At 46.2% G+C, this 17353-nt stretch overlaps 1 protein-coding gene across 3 annotated transcripts in view; it reads right to left on the minus strand.

The window, feature by feature from the left end:
* Window positions 1–17353, minus strand: part of CPT1A (carnitine palmitoyltransferase 1A) — a 65493-nt gene that overhangs the window by 13671 nt on the left and 34469 nt on the right. For all 3 annotated transcript variants that reach the window (XM_068554373.1, XM_068554374.1, XM_068554375.1), the window contains exons 11-14: window positions 15661–15849; window positions 14585–14690; window positions 8955–9071; window positions 6756–6920 (exon numbers count right to left, since the gene is read on the minus strand). In XM_068554373.1, coding sequence (XP_068410474.1) covers window positions 6756–6920; window positions 8955–9071; window positions 14585–14690; window positions 15661–15849 — 577 coding nt within the window. The remainder of the gene's footprint in view (window positions 1–6755; window positions 6921–8954; window positions 9072–14584; window positions 14691–15660; window positions 15850–17353) is intronic.

Genomic DNA, 17353 nt, shown 5'->3' on the forward strand with positions numbered 1-17353 from the left:
GATGATGCCCATTCTAACTGGTGTGAGGTGATACCTCATTGTAGTTTTGATTTGCATTTCTCTAATGATTAGTGATGTTGAGCAGGTTTTCATGTGCTTCTTGGTCATCTGTATGTCTTCTTTGGAGAAATGTCTATTTAGGTCTTCTGCCCATTTTTGGATTGGGTTGTTTCTTTAATATTGAGCTGAATGAGCTGTTTATGTATTTTGGAGATTAATCCTTTGTCTGTTGATTCATTTGCAAATATTTTCTCCCATTCTGAGGGTTGTCTTTTGGTCTTGTTTATGGTTTCCTTTGCTGTGCAAAAACTTTTAAGTTTCATTAGGTCCCATTTGTTTTTTTGTTTTTATTTCCATTACTTTAGGAGGTGGATCAAAAAAGATCTTGCTGTGATATATGTCAAAGAGTGTTCTTCCTATGTTTTCCTCTAAGAGTTTTATAGTGTCCGGTCTAACATTTAGGTCTCTAATCCATTTTGGGTTTATTTTTGTGTATGGTGTTAGGGAGTGTTCTAATTTCATTCTTTTACAAGTAGCTGTCCAGTTCTCCCAGCACCACTTACTGAAGAGACTGTCTTCTCTCCATTGCATATCCTTGCCTCCTTTGCCATAGATTAGTTGACCATAGGTGCATGGGTTTATCGCTGGGCTTTCTATCCTGTTCCATTGATCTATATTTCTGTTTTTGTGCCAGTACCATATCGTCTTGATTATTGTAGCTTTGTAGTATAGTCTGAAGTCAGGGAGCCTGATTCCTCCAACTCCTTTTTTTTCCCTCAAGACCGCTTTGGCTATTCAGGATCTTTTGTGTCCCCATACAAATTTTAAGATTTTTTGTTCTAGTTCTGTAAAACATGCCATTGGTAATTTGATAGGGATTGCATTGAATCTGTAGATTGCTTTGGGTAGTATAGTCCTTTTCACAATATTGGTTCTTCCAATCCAAGAACATGGTATATCTCTCCATCTGTTTGTATCATCTTTAATTTCTTTCATCAGTGTCTTATAGTTTTCTGCATACAGGTCTTTTGTCTCCCTAAGTAGGTTTATTCCTAGGTACTTTATGCTTTTTGTTGCAACGGTAAATGGGAGTGTTTCCTTAATTTCTCTTTCAGATTTTTCATCATTAGTGTATAGGAATGCAAGAGATTTCTGTTCATTAATTTTGTATCCTGCAACTTTGCCAAATTTCATTGATTAGCTCTAGTAGTTTTCTGGTGGCATCTTTAGGATTCTCTATGTATAGTATCACGTCATCTGCAAACAGTGACAGTTTTACTTCTTCTTTTCCAATTTATATTCCTTTTCTTTCTTTTTCTTCTCTGATTGCCGTGGCTAGGACTTCCAAAACTATGTTGAATAATAGTGGTGAGAGTGGACATCCTTGTCTTGTTCCTGATCTTAGAGGAATGCTTGCAGTTTTTCACCATTGAGAATGATGTTTGCTGTGGGTTTGTCATATATGGCCTTTATTATGTTGAGGTAGGTTCCCTCTATGGAGAGTTTTTATTGTAAGTGGGTGTTGAATTTTGTCAAAAGCTTTTTCTGCATCTATTGAGATGATCATATGGTTTTTATTCTTCAATTTGTTAATATGGTGTATCACATTGATTGATTTGCATATACTGAAGAATCCTTGCATCCCTGGGATAAAACCCACTTGATCATAGTGTATGATCCTTTTAATGTGTTGGTGGATTCTGCTTGCTAGTATTTTGTTGAGGATTTTTGCATCTATATTCATCAGTGATATTGGTCTGTAATTTTCTTTTTTTGTAGTATCTTTGTGTGGTTTTGGTATCAGGGTGATGGTGGCCTCATAGAATGAGTTTGGGAGTGTTCCTTCTTCTGCAATTTTTTGGAAGAGTTTGAGAAGGATGGATGTTAGCTCTTCTCTAAATGTTTGATAGAACTCACCTGTGAAGCCATCTGGTCCTGGACTTTTGTTTGTTGGAAGATTTTTTTTTTTTAACATTTTTATTGGAGTATAATTGCTTTACAATGGTGTGTTAGTTTCTGCTTTATAACAAAGTGAACCAGTTATACATATACATATATCCCCATATCTCTCCCCTCTTGCGTCTCCCTCCCTCCCACCCCTCTAGGTGGTCACAAAGCACTGAGCTGATCTCCCTGTGCTATGTGGCTGCTTCCCACTAGCTATCTATTTTACATTTGGTAGTGTATATATGTCCTTGCCACTCTCTCACTTTGTCCCAGCTTACCCTTCCCCCTCCCCATATCCTCAAGTCCATTCTCTAGTAGGTCTGTGTCTTTATTCCCGTCTTGCCCCTAGGTTCTTCATGACCTTTTTTTTTTTTTTTTTAGATTCTCTATATATGTGTTAGCATACAGTATTTGTTTTTCTCTTTCTGACTTACTTCACTCTGTATGACAGACTCTAGGTTCATCCGCCTCACTGCAAATAACTCAATTTCGTTTCTTTTTATGGCTGAGTAATATTCCATTGTATATATGTGCCACATCTTCTTTATCCATTCATCTGTTGATGGACACTTCGGTTGCTTCCATGTCCTGGCTATTGTAAACAGAGCTGCAATAAACATTGTGGTGCATGACTTTTTGAATTATGGTTTGTTGGAAGATTTTTAATCACAGTTTCAATTTCATTACTTGTGATTGGTCTGTTCATATTTTCTATTTCTTCCTGGTTCAGTATCGGAAGGTTATACCTTAGTTCTAAGAATTTGTCCATTTCTTCCAGGTTGTCCATTTTATTGGCATAGAGTTGTTTGTAGTAGTGTCTTATGATGCTTTGTATTTCTGCGGTCTCTGTTGTAACTTCTCCTTTTTCATTTCTAATTTTAATGATTTGAGTCCTCTCCCTCTTTTTCTTGCTGAGTCTGGCTAATGGCTTATCAATTTTGTTTATCTTCTCAAAGAACCAGCTTTTAGGTTTATTGATCTTTGCTATTGTTTTCTTTGTTTCTATTTCATTTATTTCTGCTCTGATCTTTATGATTTCTTTCCTTCTACTAACTTTGGGTTTTCTTTGTTCTTTCTCTAGTTCTTTTAGGTGTAAGGTTAGATTGTTTATTTGAGATGTTTGTTGTTTCTTGAGGTAGGATTGTACTGCTATAAACTTCCCTCTTAGAACTGCTTTTGCTGCATCCTATAGGTCTTGGATCATCGTGTTTTCATTGTCATTTGTCTCTAGGTATATTTTGATTTCCTCTTGATTTCTTCAGTGATCTCTTGGTTATTTAGTAACGTATTGTTTAGCCTCCATGTGTTTGTGGTTTTTACGGTTTTTTCCCTGTAATTGATTTCTAATCTCATACTGTTGTGGTCAAAAAAGATGCCTGATATGATTTCAATTTTCTTAAATTTACTGAGGTTTGATTTGTGACACAAGATGTGATCTATCCTGGAGAATGTTCCGTGTGCACTTGAGAAGAAAGTGTAATCTGCTGTTTTTGAATGGAATGTCCTATAAATATCAATTAAATCTATCTGATCTACTGTGTCATTTAAAGCTTGTGTTTCCTTATTAATTTTCTGCCTGGATGATCTGTCCATTGGTGTAAGTGAGGTGTTAAAGTCCCCCACTATTATTGTGTTACTGTCAATTTCTTCTTTTAGAGCTGTTAACAGTTGCCTTATGTATTGAGGTGCTCCTATTTTGGGTGCATATATATTTACAATTGTTATATCTTCTTGGATTGATCCCTTGATCATTATGTAGTGTCCTTCCTTGTCTCTTGTAACATTCTTTATTTTAAAGTCTATTTTATCTGATATGAGTATTGCTACTCCAGCTTTCTTTCAATTTCCATTTGCGTGGAATATCTTTTTCCATCCCCTCACTCTCAGTCCGTATGTGTCCCTAGTTCTGAAGTGGGTCTCTTGTAGACAGCATATATATGGGTCTTGTTTTTGTATCCATTCAGCGAGCCTGTGTCTTTTGGTTGGAGCATTTAATCCATTCACGTTTAAGGTAATTATCGATATGTATGTCCCTATTACCATTTTCTTAATTGTTCTGGGTTTGTTTTTTTTTTTAATTTTTTTTATTTTTTTATTTATTTTTAATTTTTATTTATGGCTGTGTTGGGTCTTCGTTTCTGTGTGAGGGCTTTCTCTAGTTGCGGCGAGCGGGGGCCACTCTTCATCGCGGTGCGCGGGCCTCTCACTGTCGCGGCCTCTCTTGTTGCGGAGCACAGGCTCCAGACGCGCAGGCTCAGTAATTATGGCTCACGGGCCCAGCCGCTCCGCGGCATGTGGGATCTTCCCAGACCAGGGCTCGAACCCGTGTCCCCTGCACTGGCAGGCAGACTCTCAACCACTGCGCCACCAGGGAAGCCCCTGGGTTTGTTTTTGTAGGTTCTTTTCTTCTCTTGTGCTTCCCACTTAGAGAAGTTCCTTTAGCGTTCGTTGTAGAGCTGGTTTGGTGGTGCTGAATTCTCTTAGCTTTTGCTTGTCTGTAAAGCTTTTGATTTCTTCATCGAATCTGAATGAGAGCCTTGATGGGTAGAGTAATCTTGGTTGTAGGTTCTTCCCTTTCATCACTTTCAATATGTCATGCCACTCCCTTCTGACTTGTAGAGTTTCTGCTGAGAAATCAGCTGTTAACCTTATGGGAGTTCCCTTGTATGTTATTTGTCGTTTTCCCCTTGCTGCTTTCCATAATTTTTGTCTTTAATTTTTGCCAATTTGATTACTGTGTGTCTCGGCGTGTTTCTCCTTGGGTTTATCCTGTATGGGACTCTCTGTGCTTCCTGGACTTGGGTGGCTATTTCCTTTCCCACGTTAGGGAAGTTTTCGACTATAATCTCTTCCAATATTTTCTCTGGTCCTTTCTCTCTCTCTTTTCCTTCTGGGACCCCTATAATGCGAATGTTGTTGCGTTTAATGTTGTCCCAGAGGTCTCTTAGGCTGTCTTCATGTCTTTTCATTCATTTTTCTTTATTCTGTTCTGCAGCAGTGAATTCCACCATTCTGTCTTCCTGGTCACTTATCCATTCTTCTGCCTCAGTTATTCTGCTATTGATTCCTTCTAGTGAATTTTTCATTTCAGTTATTGTATTGTTCATCTCTGTTTGTTTGTTCTTTAATTCTTCTAGGTCTTTGTTAAACATTTCTTGCATCTTCTTGATCTTTGCCTCCATTCTTTTTCCGAGGTCCTGAATCATCTTCACTATCATTATTCTGAATTCTTTTCCTGGAAGGTTGCCTATCTCCACTTCATTTAGTTGTTTTTCTGGGGTGTTATCTTGTTCCTTCATCTGGTACATAGCCCTCTGCCTTTTCATCTTGTCTGTCTTTCTGTGAATGTGGTTTTTGTTCCACAGGCTGCAGGATTGTAGTTCTTCTTGCTTCTGCTGTCTGCCCTCTGGTGGATTAGGCTATCTAAGAGGCTTGTGCAAGTTTCCCTGATGGGAGGGACTTGATCATGACCATCTTTATTAAGAACTGTATTACAGTTAATTTTAGATACAATTGTGGCCCATCAGTTGTCGTTTACCTGATACTAACATTGCCTCTTGTGCTCTTCTGCATCTGTTTATCTTCCTGACCTGAGTTATAGAGGAATCGAACCTACAGGCCACCCCCTGGATCCACCCCTGACTCCAGTGGCACCTTGGCAGGTCACCTCACCTCTCTGTACCTCGGTTTTCTCACCTGTAAAATGGGAGAACAATAGCTCCTCCCTAGTGAGGGGACTGTGAGAGCGCTGAGACCAGTGCCTGGCACAAAGCAAAACTCTCAAGGGCAGAACCGGCATCCAGGGACGCTGCACTGCATCTGCGCACAGCACTCAAGTGTTAAAACAAAAGTTCTCCGTTAAGAGCAGGGCATATCTTGGGACTTCCCTGGCAGTCCAGTGGTTAGGACTTTGCCTTGCAATGCAGGGTGTACAGGATCATTCCCTGGTCAGGGAGCTAAGATCCCACATGCCTCGCGGCCAAAGAACCAATACATAAAACAAAAGCAATATATTGTAACAAATTCAATAAAGACTTTAAAAATGGTCCCCATCAAAAAAAACCTCTTAAAAAAAAAAAAAAATGGGTTCGATCCCTGGTCAGGGAACTAAGATCCTGCATGCTGCTTGGCACAGCCAAAAATACCCCCAAAAACATTAAAAACAAACAAAAAACCAGGGCACATCTTGAGCCAATGCCACAAGGATTTCCGCCAGCCCTGGAAACCAGGGGTGCCCTCTCAGGGTGGAATGCTCCCTCCAACAGAAGAAAATCCCACTAAGGTCCTCCTGGGGCCTGGGCTATGTCTCTGATGGAGCTGTCACGTGCAAGCCAGAATGTGTCCAGGGGCCCAGAGAGAGGCAGTGGAAACACCAGAGCTTCTGCTCCTACAGGGACCCCATCCATCCCAGAGCACCTCCCGGGACCTGGCATATCCGCTTTTATGAAAGAGGATGTCAAAGGTCAGAGACATCCAGTCATTTGCCCTAAGTAGCTCTGCTTTACCAAACCCTAGGATTGGGTGCTTAAAGGTTTATTTCCCACTTCGTGGAGCAATGAGATCTCACTCGGCTACCATCCCCCACATTCTCCCTCTACTCCTGTGCAATACGGGAAACCGCTGCTGCCCCAGGTGCTTCCGCTGGACACTTGTCCCATCTGTCTGTGGGAGGAGCCCCACCCCCGCACCATGACAGGCACGACCTGCTCCCATGATGGGTCCTCCCTACCCACTGGGCAAACGGCCTTGGTCCTGCATTTAGGGACCGCAGAAGCCCTCAGGATGAAAACCCCAGCTCGGGGTCTCACCTTGTAATGAGCCAGCTGGAGGGAGAGCTGCACGAAGGCGTCCGGGCTGGTTCTGCATTTCTTGATCAGCCCTTTACCGAAAGCACTGAACAGAAAAGAACAGAAATCCACGTCGCTGGCCAGGAGGTTCGCGCTGCTCAGGGAAGTCTCTATGACTTCCTGACACTTGGGAAAGAAGGAGAAAAGCTTTCACTTAATGGGAGGGAAAATACTGACACATACTCTGAAGAAAACAGCAAGCTGGCTTTCAGCACAGCTAACAGAGTCGTTGCTTGGAAATACACACATCACTTTTTCTTCTTGGTTTTTTCCAACCTTTCTAACCTAAGAGCTGCAATGAGTTAGCAACATGGCACGCCCCCTGCCCTTGAAGAGCAGTGGGGTGGCCCAAGCAGGAGGAACTCCTGGTTCCCAGTGGGACCCCAAAGGGCATTTCAAAGTGTCACAGGTTCTGTTTCGTGAGATCCATTCTTGTTATATGCTGGCCACTGAGGAACCAGTTTTAAAAAGGAAATGGACTGGGACTTCCCTGGTGGTCCAGTGGTTAAGACTCTGCACTTTCACTGCAGGCGGCATGGGTTCGATCCCTGGCTGGGGAACTAAGATCCTGCACGCCGCAACGAAGATCCCACGTGCCGCAACTAAGACCCAGTGCAGCCAAATAAATAAATATTTAAAAAAAAAAAAAAAAAAAAGATCCTGCATGCTGTGCAGTGTGGCCAAAAAATTAGAAAAATAAAGTAAAAAGGAAAGAGACTGTGGTACAGTCGTACAATGGGAATGAACCCTCAACTGTGAAGTCACACGGAGGAATCTTAAATGACTATCACTAAGCGAAAGAAGCAGATCTGAAATGGCTACACACTGTACGATTCCAGTTATGAAATTCGGGGAAAGGCAAAATGATGGAGACAGTGAAAAGACCACTGGTTGCCGGGAGTGAGGCAGGAAAGAGGGATGAATAGACAGAGGAAAGGTTTTTTAGGGCAGTGACACTGCTCTGTATGATACTATGATGTCATGACACCTTTGTCCACACCACAGATGCAGAACACCAAGAGTGAACCCTGGGGAGTTTCCTGGTGGCCTAGTGGCTAGGATTCTGGGCTCTCACTGCCAGGGCCTGGGTTCAATCCCTGGTCGAGGAACTGAGATCCTGCAAGCCACGTGGCAGGGACAGAGGGAAAAAAAACCGTGAGCCTTGACGTGAACTACGGACTCTAGTGATACTGACTTGTCAGTGCAGCTTCTTCGACTGTGACAGACGCACCAAGTGGCAGGGGACGCTGGTAGCGGGGGAGGTCGTGATGCGTGAGGGCAGAGAGAGCGCGGGGACTCTCTGAACCTTCCACTCAACTTTGCTGTGAACCTGAAACTGCTTTAAATAATAAAGTCCATCAAAAAAATTTGATTTTTAATAAACGGTAAGTGACTTGGTTAGCTAAAAGGACCCTAGCCACACACTTCAGCACAGGTTACATCTCTCTGAGGATCACACACCAGCCCCAGGGATGCAGGCTGGACAAAAAAAATGCAGATGGGCAAGACTGCAGGACTAGATGCAATATTTTCCACATCAAAATGTCTTCTTGGGGCTTCCCTGGCGGTCCGTGGTTAAGACTCCGTGCTCCCACTGCAGGGGGCGCGGGTTCAATTCCTGGTTTGGGAATCAAGATCCCGCATGCTGCACGGCACGGCCAAAAAAAAAAAAAAAAAAGAAAAACACTTCTCAGGCCCCAGGAATTCCTGCTTGGCTTAGGTAAGCTAGGATTTGGTATTTCCAACCCTAAAATTCCTTCCGGAAATGGCTTCCACTGAGCGAACTGCATCGGAGAACACTTAGAGGGACAAAAATGACAAATTGGTGATTTAGAGTATTCCAACTCGAAAGGAAGTGATTTTGGTTTTCACTTTTTCATTGTGATGTCTAGCTAAGTTTGAGCTGGAAATTTCACTGACAATCTTAACCAAATGCTTTAAATGACAGAAGAAATATTTGCTGGGGCTTCCCAGGCAACAGGAGCTGTAGCAACTCCGGCGTCCCAGTAAGAAACCCCCAGGCAGACAGATTTCCGTCTCGGGGGTCTTCAGCTGACCTCGTGAACACTTCGGAAGGACAGCTGGAAAAGTCGACTGTTAAGAGTTTAAACTCGTTTCCCACCCAAGGTAATTAACAAGTGCCTGGTCACTGGGACTTACTTCCTGCGGGATGTCCCACTGTAGCCGGGTGGGGTATGGGATGTTCGGGTTGGTGTCCCCTTTACAGTGTCCATCCTCTGCATAACCCAGCTGGAAGCTGTCCGTGGCCAGGACATACTGTCGAAAATAAAAAGATAACACCTGTGAAGTCAGAGGTCATCACAGCTAATAGCGTTACATAAAAGTTATCTGACCTCCCAAAGTAGACAAACCCTCGTTCTTTCTAGAGATAACATCAAGACTTAACCACAGGGCTTCCCTGGTGGCGCAGTGGTTAAGAATCCGCCTGCCAATGCAGGGGACACGGGTTCGAGCTCTGGTCCGGGAAGATCCCACATGCCGCAGAGCAACTAAGCCCGTGCGCCACAACTACTGAGCCTGCGCTCTAGAGCCCACGAGCCACAACTACTGAGCCCGCGTGCCACAACCACTGAAGCCCGCACGCCTAGAGCCCGTGCTCTGCAACAAGAGAAGCCACCGCAATGAGAAGCCTGCGCGCTGCAATGAAGAGTAGCCCCCACTCTCGCCGCAATTAGAGAAAAGCTGACACGCAGCAACGAAGACCCAGTGCAGCCAGAATTTTTGAAAATATATAGATAAATAAATTTATTTAAAAAAAAAAAAGACTTAACCGTAACTACTTGCTTACAGTCTGCTGTGCATCTGACATCCTCTGCCCAGCCACCTAGTGAGGTATTCTTACCTCCATTTCAGGGGCAAGAAAAATGGACCTGGAGAGGTTCAACAGCGTTTGGACAGGTAAGGAGCACAGCCAGGATGTGAGCAGAGCATCTGACGCACAGAACGCAGCTCAGAGCCTGCTTCGAGGTCCCAGGCTGTGAGCTAGTGCCCTCTGGGTGCTACCCCACTGAGTATTTACACTAGCCTGTGAAGTAGTAATTATCATTCCCGCTTGTATAAATGAAAAAGCAGCCTCAGAGAGGCAAAGAGTCTGTCCCAGTTCACACTCCTCAGGGAGCCAGGATGTGGGCCCAGGTGTGGATGTCTTCTGTTCACTAGCAGGTAAACCTAAGCCAGTTTACTCAACGGTATCTACAGAGCACCTGCTATGGGTCAGCAATGCTTCTGAGCACCAGTGATAGGACGGTGAACAAAACAGACAAGAATGTCTGCCTTTCTACAAAAGGTTAAAGGTGGCCATGACCTTAGCAATTCGGCTCCTAGGTATGTGCTCAAAAGAAATGAAAATAGGGAATTCCCTGGCAGTCCAGTGGTTAGGACTCTGCGCTCTCACTGCCAGGACCTGGGTTCAATCCTTGGCCAGGGAACTAAGATCCCACAAGCCACACGGTGTGGCAAAAAAAAAAAAAAAAAAAGAAAAGAAAAGAAAAAGAAAACATATGTTCACATAAAACTTGCACGCTAATGTTCACGGAAGCATTATTTATAGTAGTCAAAAAGTAAAAAGAATCCAGATGTCCACCGAGGGATGAATAAACAAGATGTGGTCTAATCATACAAAGGAATACTATTCAGCCATAAAAGGAATGAAATACCGTTAATAGTACAATGTAGATGAACCTTATAAACATTAGCCAGACACACAAGGCCACGTACTGTGTGATTCCGTTTCTATGAAATGGCCAGAATAGTCAAACTGACAGAGACAGAAAGGAGATTAGTGGTTACCCAGGGCTGGGGCAAGAGGGGGCTGAGGGTGGGGAGTTTCCTTAGGGGGGGTGATAAAAATGTCCTGGAGGGGCTTCCCTGGTGGCGCAGTGGTTGAGAATCTGCCTGCCAATGCAGGGGACACGGGTTCGAGCCCTGGTCTGGGAAGATCCCACATGCCACGGAGCAACTAGGCCCGTGAGCCACAACTACTGAGCCTGCGCGTCTGGAGCCTGTGCTCCGCAACAAGAGAGGCCGCGATAATGAGGCCCGCGCACCGCGAGGAAGAGTGGCCCCCACTTGCCGCAACTAGAGAAAGCCCTCGCACAGAAGCGAAGACCCAACACAGCCATAAATAAATAAATAAAATTTAAAAAAAAAAATGTCCTGGAATTAGATAGTGGTGATGGATAGACAACCACCTGTAATGTACAAAAACCACTGAACTGTATGCTTTAAGAGGGTGAATTTCATGGTATGTGAATTACATCCAATAAAACAGTAATAAAAATATTTTTAAAAAAGGAATCCCTGCACTCAGGGAGCTTACATTCCAGTGGGGGAAGCAAAACAAACAAACAAAAAACAACTCAAGGGACTTCCCTGGTGGTCCAGTGGGTGCTCCCAATGCAGGGGGCCCCGGTTTGATCCCTGATGGGGGAACTAGATCCCGCATGCATGCCGCAACTAAGAAGTCCACATGCCGCAACAAAGCTCCCGCATGCTGCAACTAAGACCCGGCGCAGCCAAAATAAATAATAAATAAAATTTTAAATATTTTAAAAAATTTTAAAAACACAACCCAAGGTCAGATGGTGATACTGTCAAATGGTGAGGGGGGCAGGGGGGTTCCAGGATGGGGGAGCGTTGGGGGGGGGGCCGCATGCATGTGCGGTCAGCATCCTGCAGAGCTGGGCAGGTGAAGGAGCCCAGCCTATCTGTGTCTGCACTGTGTCAGAGCCCCTAAAGAGTCCAACACAATTAAGCATCAGGAACACACCGACAGCCAACAGGATTCAGCTTGGACCAGATTTGTTTTTAGCTGGCATGGGTGGCGTCCTTGTACCAGCCCCTTAACTGGCTCTGGCGTGGGCCTCCACGACAAGACAGTGGGTCAGTTCCCATCCATGCGGGGAGCACCTGGGCTCCTGTCTCACCCCTGGAGTCACAGGCCGTTCTGTCCACTGGGCAGTTAACAGTTAAACACCGCCACTTCCAACTGGTCACCCCGGTCTGAGGCTAAATCCCTTTACCTTATCTTATCCAGAGTACTGAAAAAATAAGCCTGGCCTTGTCAGCATCCAGTAGATTTCTCTGTTTGGTAAATGTACCCTACGTAGTGCAGACTGCCTAGGATTCAGAGTCTTTTTCCGTTTACCAAAGAACAGCTCTTATGCACTTATTTCTGGGAGAGTCCTTGGAACAGGGTGTAACAGACCTAGATCATTATCCTGTGCAAACAGACTTAGAAGGTCTTGTGGTGGTGTCCAGTGGTGCCGAAGGGGGTTTGATCTTTGCTTGATTTTCAGCTGAAAGGATCTCTAAGCCTTTGTCGGCAGAAGCAAAGACCAGGGTGGTGATGAACCTTTTGGATACCTGGTTGTTTTTATCACGGATAAATGTCTTAGGACCACGCTGTTGTTGTCTTAGACTGGAGCATTTTTTCCCCCTTTTTAAAGGTTCCCCCACATAGAAAACCTCCCTTGGTTGAAGGAACGGCAGGTTAGGTTTTGCTGAGACCCTAACCAGGGGAAGACAGTCAAGTAAAGTGGAAAAGGGACAGGAGGAGCTCCCCTGTGGATGTCATCACAAGTGCACTACACGATCTGGTTTCAGGGACAAGACCCGGGCTCTATGCCCTGGGCAGGACGGTGAGGTGATCGGCCTGCGGTCACGGGGGTGTGTCTCCCATGTGGGAAGTGACAGTGAGTCACCGTGTTCCACTCCATTTATTAGAGCAGCAGCAACATAAAGACTGCAGAAATACTGTGTCCACTGTGACTCTCAAAGGGGCTTATCTCTTCAACAAAGTAACCTCAAGTCTTGTCAGATGGGATGATACAGAATTTCTGAGTCGAGTCCACTGGTTTTTTGTTGTTGGTGTTGTTGTATTTATTTATTTTTAAAGACACCCAATTTATTTTAATGTTTATTTATTTATTTATTTAGGCTGCGTGGGTCTTAGTTGTGGCATGCAGGATCTTTAGTTGTGGCGTGCGGGATCTAGTTCCCCGACCACGGATCGAATCCGGGCCCCCTGCATTGGGAGCGTGGAGTCTTAGCCACTGGACCACCAGGGAAGTCCCTTGTGTGTTTTTTTTTTTTTTTAAATTGAAGTATAGTGCTTCCCTGGTGGCGCAGCGGTTGAGAATCCGCCTGCCAATGCAGGGGACACGGGTTCGAGCCCTGGTCTGGGAAGATCCCACATGCCGCGGAGCAACTGGGCCCGTAAGCCACAATTACTGAGCCGGTGTGTCTGGAGCCTGTGCTCCGCAACAAGAGAGGCTGCGATGGTGAGAGGCCCGCGCACCGCGATGAAGAGTGGCCCCCGCTTGCCGCAACTAGAGAAAGCCCTCGCACAGAAACGAAGACCCAACACAGCCATAAATAAATACATTAATTAATTTAAAAAAATTTGAAGTATAGTTGATTTACACTATTATGTCAGTTTCAGGTGTACAGCAAAATGATTCCATCTTATGTATATATTTTCAGATTATAGGTTACTTCAAGATATTGAATATAGTTCTCTGTGTTACACTGTAAATCCCTGCTGTTTATCTATTGGGTTGGCCAAAAAGTTTGTTCGGGTTTTCCCGTAGGACGTTACAGACAAACCCGAACGAACTTTTTGGCCAACCCAATATTTTAGGCATAGTAGTTTGTTAACCCCATACTCCTAAATTTACCACTCCCTTTTCCCCTCTGGTAACCATAAGTTTGTTTTCTATGTCTGTGAGTTTGTTTCTGTTTTTTTTTTTTTTTTATTTTTTTTTTGGCTGCACCACGTGGCTTGCAAGATCTTAGTTCCCTGACCAGGAACTGAACCCGGGCCCTCAGCAGTGAGAGCACAGGGTCCTAACCACTGGACCACCAGGGAATTCCCTGTTTCTGTTTTGTATATAGATTCACGTCTATTATTTTTTAGATTCCACATATAAGTGATATCGTATAGTACTCGTCTTTCTCTGTCAAGTCCACTGTTGACAGGCCTAGAGTTTAGCAATTTCCTTACAAAAGAACCTGACAGGCGAATTCAGAAAACAAAACCTTCACTCAATTTTTCATGCCAAACATGACACAGGTCAAACAGCTCAGAGAGAAATGAATTTTAAAACAGTTTAAAAGGTGGCAGGGCCAATATGCACTGTATTTTAAAATGCTAGGTGGGGGACTTCCCCGGTGGTCCAGTGGTTAAGACTCCGCGCTTCCACTGCAGGGGGCACGGGTTCGATACCTGGTCAGGGAACTAAGATCCCACATGCCGCCCGGCACGGCCAAAAGAATAAAAATAAAATATTAGGTGGAGGGAGAGGATGACAGTGATTTGGTGGGTTTTCTTAGAACTTGGTAATTCTAAGAATTAAGTGAAGTGGTAAAAGGCACGCTGCATTTTTATAAACCAAGATTTTAATATCCTTGCTTTTATTTGGCCTAACACTTGGCAGATAGGAAAATCTTGAAAACATAGCAAAGAAGGGGTCGTTTATTTCAAAATAACTGAGCTTCAGTTCCGCCCTGATGTCACTGCGTTGGAGCCAAGGCCATCTCATTATTTTGGCTCCATCAGGACATGACATTAAATGTTTCCATTTAAGGAACCTCAGCGTAGGGAATGAAGACAGGAATGACTTCCGTTACTGATTTAACTTTACATTCGGCGCCGACACCTGCTGAAAACACTTATTATAACCAGACAGATACTATGAAGTTAAATTCAGTCTGGGATTTGGTTTTCCAACAGCAATTTCCACACTCAGGTTAAACCTGAAGACACTCACCTCCCAAAGGTGACCGATGATGGGGGCGTCGGCCCAGGAGTGCTCCGCGTTTATGCCCATCTTGCCGTTTTTGAAGATGACAAATGTGATCGATTTATCAAACCACCTACACGAAACAAAAATGTTTATGGAGATCGGCGAGGAGGAGGAGGAAAAAAAAAAAAAAAAATGTTTATGTGACTTACATGTTTACAAAGACAAAAATAAACCCAAACGATGTACTTGTTTTCCTCTGGATGGGCTCATTGACTTAGCACCCGCAGAGGTGAACGGGTCTCCGTAGGTGACAATAAAAGCACACGTAAGACCCTAAGTCGTTCATTTCTCCCCTGCTCCCGACGCAGAGATATGCATTCAGGTAGTGGAGAGCAGGAGAACAGGGCGTATCGTTGTTAACAAAAAAGGATGCACAAGGCAACTGCGGAGAAATAGGAGGCTGCAAAGTCGTCCCTCAGTATCTGCCGGGGGGTAGGTTATAGGACCTGCTGCCGATACCAAAACCTGAGGGTGCTCCAGCCCCACACAGTCGGCCCTCCGTACCCGCAGGTTCCACAACCGAGGCTCTTAAACAACGGTCCACGGTCTGTGGTTGGCTGAACCCGCGGATACGGAAGACCAACTGTGCCTCCCGCACCCCTCCCCCACCCCAGCCAATCCTCACCCCCAACCTGATGGGCAGGCAGGACCTCACTTTACAGACGAGGCAAAGGAGGCTCCAAGAGGTGGAAGAGCCTCACCACAATCACGCGATCGGTGAGCAAAGCCGGAGCCGACATCCAGGTCAGGCCCCGGGTACCACCTTCCCCCACCTGGTTCCAGGTAACCCGCAGCCACTTCTCACGAGCATCTCCAAGTGGAGGTGTCGTGCACAGAGAGGGGAAGGACCTCAAAGCTGCTGCTTAGGCTGTGTGTGCGTAACAGTTTTGGTGGAAAGAAGAGAGCTACCAGTCATGTTTTCATGCTAGCCTTATTCCTTAAGAGCGTCGATACATGCTTGAGGCTGGGTTTCAGCCACATGTAACATTTCTTCCAAGTCCACGGGCAAACCACTGTGCTTCAGAAGGTAAGCGTGATACCTGTCGAAACACCTGCCGTGCAGCAGAGACTTGGCGTAGCTATCCATCGACGTAACCGGGTCTTCCTCCCTATACCCTTGTTCTGTTTCGTCCAATGTCACGAAGAACGTGGCTTTTTCCACTGCATCCAGAGACTGCTTGTTCTTCCCGTGTCCAAAATAGGCCTGGCGACACTTGGCCCAGGGGACTCTGCAGTGAGGATTAAATACAATTAAACCTGCGGCAGGGACTTCCCTGGTGGCGCAGTGGTTAAGAACCCGCCTGCCAATGCAGGGGACACGGGTTCGAGCCCTGGTCCGGGAAGATCCCACGTGCCGCGGAGCAACTAAGCCCGTGCGCCACAACTACCGAGCCTGCGCTCTAGAGCCCGCGAGCCACAACTACTGAGCCCGTGAGCCGCAACTACTGAAGCCCGCGTGCCACAACTACAGAAGCCCACGCGCCTAGAGCCTGTGCACCGCAACGAAGAGCAGCCCCCGCTCGCCACAACTAGAGAAAGTCCTTGCGCAGCAACGGAGACCCATCGCAGCCAAAAATAAAAATAAATGAAAAAGAAACGTATAAAAAAACCCTGCAGCAGTTTGGTGACATCTCTTTACGTGGGACGTTTGAAACGACAACGGTTTTCAGTTTCCAGTGTTGTAGGGGTTTAAGGAAAACTACGTGTTTGCGACTTTCTGCATCTGCAGTCACCCACCTGCCTGCCGGCTGGGCTGCTTTGTTTGCGGGCAGGGGCCTCGCCTTCTCCTTGTATCTGCTCCAGGGCAGTCGCAGGCATGGAACCTCGTCCATAAATGCCGAGTGAAGGACAAGAATGCAGACGGGCCCCAAGCTCCGCCGTCCAGGGCAGCGGACCCACAGGCAGGCAGGGCCCCCCTCGCATCCTTCCCAGCCCCGCACCCAGACCCCCTCCACGGAACCACCCCACGGAAGCCACAGCAAGTGCCAAGAGCACTTCCCTGGTGCCGGGACGAGCTCACGGGCCCCGACACCACCGTCCCATTTTTCAGATGAAGAAACTGAGGCACAGAGATGAAGTCACAGCTCCTTCGTGGCAGGTTGGGATTCCTACCCAGGTCAGGCTGCCCCAGGTCCACGCGTCCATGCTACAAACAGCCACACGACACCCCTGTGATAAGGGGCACCCCCGGGAGCTGAATTCAGGGATCCTTTTCCGTCCCGCCCTACGTGGGGTACACAGAGCTAACGGGACACCCACTGCTTGAGAGCCACCCCAGCCGTGGCTTCCCCGGATGGCTCCTGGGCCCCTTCACTCAGGCCTCCGCCCACCCTTCCACGTCAGGGCCATTTGGCCTCTGTCTCCCACCCTCTTCTCCCCGCGCACCGAGTGCTCAGCTGAGGCCGCCCATGCGGCCAAAACGCCCATAAACACAACGGGTCCCATCACAGGCTCAGCCTCAACCGCTCTCCTCAGTGCCTGGGGACAGCGGTGACCAGCAGGATGGCTGGTACGAGCGCGGCGCTCAGGTAGATGAGACGGGCAATGCCCCACCGGGGAGCATCAGGGTGGGAGCTCGCTGAGCCTGCATCCCGCCCCGCCCCACCTCTGCCCAACTGGGTGCCCCCATGACACTCAATCAGCACTGGGGACCCAGGGCTCATTCCCCAGGACACACGCCCCCTCTGTTCCAGCTGAGTCTTCGCCCCCCAGAGATGGCCAAACACTCCAGCT

This window comes from Eschrichtius robustus, chromosome 11, assembly GCF_028021215.1.
Source record: "Eschrichtius robustus isolate mEscRob2 chromosome 11, mEscRob2.pri, whole genome shotgun sequence".
NCBI classification, from domain to species: domain Eukaryota; kingdom Metazoa; phylum Chordata; class Mammalia; order Artiodactyla; family Eschrichtiidae; genus Eschrichtius; species Eschrichtius robustus.